Source organism: Antrostomus carolinensis, unplaced genomic scaffold, assembly GCF_000700745.2.
Source record: "Antrostomus carolinensis isolate BGI_N321 unplaced genomic scaffold, ASM70074v2 scaffold13341, whole genome shotgun sequence".
NCBI classification, from domain to species: domain Eukaryota; kingdom Metazoa; phylum Chordata; class Aves; order Caprimulgiformes; family Caprimulgidae; genus Antrostomus; species Antrostomus carolinensis.
This window is the reverse complement of record NW_010292063.1, coordinates 1-6,430: the sequence shown is the minus strand read 5'-3', so window position 1 is coordinate 6,430 and position 6,430 is coordinate 1. Positions and strand designations below refer to the sequence as shown.

Below are 6,430 nucleotides of genomic sequence, written 5' to 3'. Positions count from 1 at the left end.
TTTCCAGTCTGGGCAATTCTGTGATTCTGTGTTTTTATTGACTGCGATCATGTCATCCCCCAAATTGTAAATAACCCTCCTATGCTTTATTTTTTTAATTTTTTTTTTTTTTTTTTAAAGGGGAGGGACTCAGGGTGTTGGAGAAATACACACAGATCCAGCAGAGAGGGGGAGCCACAAGGTAGGGCAGACAGCTGGGGGCAGGAGGAGATGCTGGGCTCTTCCGTCAGATGGAAGCGCCAGTTCAATATCGGTCTAAAGCACTTGTTGGAACTACGCTGTGTATTTCTTGAAATGGTTTCTATTTGCTGTGCTCTCAGAGTGCTTTTAAATTTAACCCACTTTTTTTCCCCTGTATGACAGCCAAGCCTATTTCTCATACATATTTATATTGTAAATACTCTTCCTCAAGAGTAAGTTTCAAGTCTTTGGCCCTGAAATACAAGTAAATGCTGACAGTTTTCCTTTGTAGTGAGCTTTCCACTTGTCTCTCGCCGCAGAAAACTCCCACATCTTAAGCTGTGAATCTCTGCTGAGCTGCAGCCTTTAGTTCTGCTGTGCATCAATTTTTTACTACTGTTAACAATCAGGTATGGAAGCTGTTCTGAGGAGGAGGATTGAAACAGAGGGTGCCGAGAGACAGAGGAGAAAGCTCACCCTCACAGCAAGGTGTCTGTGGCACCTGGAATATTGATTCAGTGCATTTTATCGAACTGGGTGGTTTGCTGAGTAGATAGGATAGCCTACAAATGTTATTCTAGTGCTCTTTTAATTCTGTGTGTATGTGGTGAGCAGTCGTGCCTCTTGCGTTGAAATGTGGTGTGCTACCTTGTGTTGTGTAGCCTCATATGGAATGTGATAAAAAAAAAAAACAAAAACAAATTAAAATCTGGCTTTCCTAATCTTCTAGATCTTGGGGAAATCTATTCAAGACTACTGGACCACAGACCCGTAATTCAGGGAGAAATACGTTACTTTGTTAAAGAATTTGAAGTAAGTATTTGTTATGTTATTGGGTGCTGTCACCTTCAGAGTCTGAGACTGTAAACAGTTTCAACATCTTTTTAGAGATTATAATAAGTATGTAATTTTCTTCAGAAAGACTTAACATGTATTTCTTGTCCAAAATAACTAACAGACTGATAGTATATGTCTGCATCTTTAGTAAACAACACAGTAATTTAGGTCTTTTTATTTAAAACATTTTGAAAGGATCATAAATATTCTTCCTGCAAAAGACTGGTGGGAATATTCATGTAGGAAAATGATATATGTTGATATCCTAGAGAAGTCTTGTTGGTTCCAAAAAAAACTGTTGGCTAGTATAGGTTTGCATCTAACTAAGAAACTGGTTTGTGCCTCAGGTGGATTAAGCTAGCACAGTTGTAATTTAATTTTTCTTTAATTTTTGTTCCACAAAATAAAGTAATATTTGCAAAGTAAGAAAATAATTAAAAATGGAATGAATGTTATCGGATTGACTGCAAATAAGGCTGAAGTACTGAAGGTGAAAAAGTTTTTATACAACTTTACTTGGAAAGTGGAACACAGATTCCACAAGATGGCAGCAAAAGTGTAGAAAAGTAGAATCTTGACTCAACAAAAGGCTATTTATTGGGTAGATTTTAATTTTTAAAGAACGTAGGATTTAAAAATCTTAAAATTAGTCCTGAAAATATAGTTATAACTCAAAGTTCTACTGTGCAGAGCTGATTTAAATTAAAAAAAAAACAACAATTAAAACGTTTTCCCCTGCCATTGTAGCTGATATTTCAACCAGGTCTAATTTGTCTCTGCACTGGTTTAGCAAAATAAGGATGGAAACTAAACCCTCATTATGTGTATCTTATGGGTTTGAGAGTCATAAGGAATTATTTCTTTTCTTTGCCTTCCCTAAAGACATTATACAATACAGTAAATAGTTTTACATGGCTTTTCTTAGGAAGGAAAATGTTAAACTCGATTACAAAATTATAACTCATATCTTTATAATTATGATTAATTTATTTTTGTTATTGCACTGAAGCTTTGTTCTATTTCCTAGACAAATTTTGTATATTCTTAGATCTTTTCTTGAAATTTAATATCTGCCTTATACTTTCAGGGGAAAAACAGCAGAACAGAGAATTATTTACAGTTTTGCAACTTGAATTTCTTCCAATAATTGCATTTGTTTTTAACTTGGAGATATCAGAGTCTTTTTGGTTGTAGTAGGACATAAGCTGCTTCTTTCAATGATTAACATCTAGTGTATAAAGAATGTAGATCTGCATTCAGGAAGTCTGGAACCTGTTTAATTAAGCAACATAACTTGTCTGTGCCTGTGTTTCTGAAGTTTTAAAATGAATATGGTGATCATTGCCCCCTTCATGTGATGAAGTATTTCTTGATTATCTAGGATTGCTTTCTGACTAGCAATTTTCAGTACAGGAATGCTCGTGTGCAACTCTTATAACTTGGAAAAGGCGAAAAAGCGGGAAGGGGGCAGGCAACAGCCTGGAGCAGATTTCAGGATCCTTTTCTTTGCCTAGAGGAAAGTGCAGGTGGAATTCAGAGTGGGAGTAGTGCTGTGGCTTCAGAAAAAATAGATTATTTTTTAACTTTAAAAAAAAAAAGTAAGCAATAAAGCAGGAGCTTGTTCTTGTAGTTCATCATGATCAGCAGTGAGCCAGAAGAAGGGATGCCTCTTTAGTCAGCTGTGTTATGTCATTTTTTTTTAAATCTTTACTTCAGTAAAAACAATTTTACTGGCACTGTTTTAATGCTGTACCATGCTAAATCTGGAAGGTCAGACATCAAGTAAGCAAAATCACTGCTGTGTTATTTCCCTAACAATTGAGTTAAAAAATTGTATTGCTTTCAAGCTCTGTTTTTCTCTGGAGTTTTTTTATATACTATAAATGATCTATACAAAACAACACATTTTTCCAGACCATGTTTTCATTAGTAAATACTAACTTTTCTCCCTAGAACCAGAAGTGTCATTCAGAGTATTCCTGTATTCTAGTGTGAAGAGTGGAGCATTACTCTCTGTTTTCACAGAAGTAATTTTATCACCAATAAACAATAAACAGGGGTATAATCTTGAGATAAAGCCATCAGTTTATCAACTGGGAAACCATCTTATTTTGGAAAGTAGAATTCCTTGTTAACTATTAATTTTCTTTTGATTCTTCTGGCAGGAAAAACGTGGCCTCCGAGAACTGCGAGTCCTTGAAAACCTGAAGAACACAACCTTTGAGGCAAAGGAGCACGTTCTCCCGACGTGTGAGCGGGCGATGCCTGACGGTTTGAATGAAGCACTCAGGAGATGTAAGCGCGTCGCTTCTTGTTTCCCTTCTTCTGTCATTTTGAGGAGTTATTTAGTTTGGTTTCAAAATATGATTTGTGGAAAAATTAACATCCTTGGATAAATTTTCTACCATTTATGTGCTTTGTTCTCATTTCTGTGACATTTTTAAAGGGAAACAACATGGATTTTTTTTATATATATTTGTTGGTCCAGTCAACACAGCTCTTGCTAAGGTTACATTAAAGCTTTTTATGGATTTAAGTAGAAGCTACTTCAGCTCAATCTTTTACCATTCACTTTAGAAACGGGGTAGTGCTCCATGTTGCCTAAAGCCAGGGACAAAATTCCAGGTTTCTGGTTTGTTGCAAGTGTGCTGTGGTGTGACCTTCAAGTTTCTTCATTTTCCCACAGGAGAGCATAACTGCCCCTCATTATTTAAAACAGAACTTGCTACTATTTAGCTATGAAATGTGCTATTATTTTTATTTTTAGTCACAAATAAGGTAGTAGTAATAATTGTTGTATGCTAATCCTAGTTTCATCATTATAACCATCTAATAAATATTTTTTAATTGCTTGGATTTGAAAGGAAAGTTTAAAATTTGTTGCACTAATTTTTCAGTATCTCTTTTTTTTTTCTTACTCATTCAGCATTTTTAGCTTCTCAAAAGGATATTTCAACGGAGTGTGGCTGTATAGCTTTAGCTGCCAGATTTCTGCAGTTGAAACATGCCAGTGTGAGATTTGTTATATTTTATGTATAGCATGTTGCATAAGCATTTAATTTCATATAACTTATTTCTGTGGTATCTGGCAGAATAACAAATGGTAGATGATGCTTTAGACATAAAATGATGGCAGGAAAATATTTGAAACTTAAAATTTAGTCATGCAAATAAGGCATATGTTGTAATACCTTCTGAATGGAGTGGGGGTTATTACTCCCTGACTTTCTAATGGTCAGCTGTGCAATACGTCATTAGTAGTAGAATCACAGAATGGTTGAGGTGGGAAGGGACCTCTGGAGATCATTTTGTCCAACCTCACTGAGCAAGCAAGGGCAGCTAGAGTCACTTGCCCAGGGCTATGTCCAGTCAGGTTTTGAGTATCCCTGCAGATGGAGGCTCCACAACCTTTCTGGGCAGCCTGTGCCAGTGTTTGACCACTCTCACTGGAAAAAAACCCCAACATTTTCTTGTGTTCAGGTGGAATCTCATGTGTTTCAGTTCGTACCCACCACCTCTTGTCCTAACAGTAAGCACTACAGTGAAGAGTCTGGCTCCCTCATCTTCATTCCCTTCCATCAGATGTTTATTCACATTGATGAGATCCTCCCTGGGCCTTCTTTTCTCTAGACTGAACAGTCTGAGCTATCTCACCCTCTCTTCATATGAAAGACACTCCAGTCCCTTAACCATCTTTGTGTCCATGTACTGGACTTGCTCCAGTAAGTCCATCTCTTTCATTTACTAGGGAGCCCAGAAGTGGGCACACTACCACAGCTCTGTCCTCACCAACACTGAGCAGAGAAGGGATCACCTCCTTTAACCTGTCAGCAGTTCTCCTGATGCAGCCCAGGATGCTGCTGACCTTCTGTTTTTGCTGCAAGGCTGTCTTGTTGATCCTCAGTGTGTATTGCTCCCTGGGATTGTTCCTCCCCAGATGCAGGACTTATCATTTCCCCATGTTGAACTTCATGAGATTGCTCTTGGCCCAGTTTCCAGTTGCTCACAGTCCCTCTGAGTGGCAGCACAACCATACAACCTGTCAGCCACTCCTTCTGGTTTTGTACCCTCTGCAAACTTGCTGAGGGCGTGCTCTGCTCCAGCACCTGGAGCACCCAGCACCTGGGTCACTGATGAAGAAGTTAAACAGCATCAGCCACAGTGCTGACCCCTGGGGTAACTACTAGTGACTTACCTCCAACTTGACTTTGTGCTGCTGCAATTCATGGTGCTCCCAGCTCCTCATCAGCTTCCAGGGCAGTGAACCTGGTCTGTAACTGGAAGCCCTCAGGGGAGCAGGGCCTGTCTCCTGGTGTAAAAAGTCAGCAGCTTTAAGATGATGATAAATAAGGTATTTCTCACTACTAGGATGTTTTAGTGGGAGAAATGACTGATTTTGGGAAATTATTTTATTTAATTCTGCATTAATTAAGTGTTAAATAAGTTAGGAAAAAAACCCGCGTAGGAATACAGTTCCTATTTCCATTGACAAGTTTTTCTGGGCTTAGTCTCATGAGAGAAGAGCTGGCTCCAGCATAAAGAGCTGTTTCTTCTGTATTCTTCTAAATACATGTTCTTCATGTAGATTGTTTATGCTAAATCACTTTTTACATTTGATGGGGAAAAATAAGGGGGGGAAAAAACCAAACCAACAACTAAAAAATAGAGAGTGGTCACCTGTTTCTACTCACTGACTTGAGAGTTTCTTTGATGTCTTCTGAGGTGCTGAGTCATGTTCTCTAGCTCGTCAGCAACGCTAAGGAACATGGGCACCAGAGGACCTAGCTGCCTTTCTCTTTTTGGCATCTGGAGCACCCAAGGGTTGAACTCGGTGATAGTCATCAATGTAAAGCATTTTCTGCAAGTACTGACAAGTCTTTTTTTGTGCAAAGTAAAGTGACACAGTGGAATATAATATTTGACTTGCAACAGCCCCATGTCTTTTAAATCCCTTTCAGATGAGTTTCTCTTTGATTTTGAGCAGCAGGCTGATCTACTGCAATTTGTTATTTCAGTGCAAGCTGCCAACGATATGATCCATCGACTCCAAGAGAGGGAGCATGAAGAGAGGAAGGTAAAGGATGGCTGGGTACAATTTTTTATAACATGACCTAAGTAAGAGCCTTGTGCTTCTACAGCAAGTCTACATGCCTTCAGTATGGCACATACTTTTCTGTACTTTATATACTTGCAGTAAAACTTATTTTGGGGTGATTTCTGCACTTATAAAATGGAAACTGCAGCAACATGTATGTTCTAGGACTGCAAAATTAATGGATCAGTAGCTCTTCCTACAATCTCCTGATGTATGGAAACTATTTTTTTATTATTATTTCCTTTGCTTTATTTTCCCTCCTAGCTCAGACTCTAATATTTGTCACATACAGGGAAAGCTTAAGTATAAAAAATATAT

At 38.1% G+C, this 6,430-nt stretch overlaps 1 protein-coding gene across 1 annotated transcript; it reads left to right on the top strand.

Annotated features, from left to right (window-relative positions):
• Window positions 1–120: 120 nt before the first annotated feature.
• BLOC1S5 (biogenesis of lysosomal organelles complex 1 subunit 5) lies at window positions 121–6,091 on the top strand (the record flags this gene model as incomplete). Its single annotated transcript, XM_010176818.2, has 4 exons — window positions 121–181; window positions 843–993; window positions 3,183–3,312; window positions 6,033–6,091. Coding segments are annotated over 4 exons (401 nt in total), but the record flags the coding sequence as incomplete, so codon positions are not given.
• Between the last annotated feature and the right edge of the window lie 339 nt (window positions 6,092–6,430).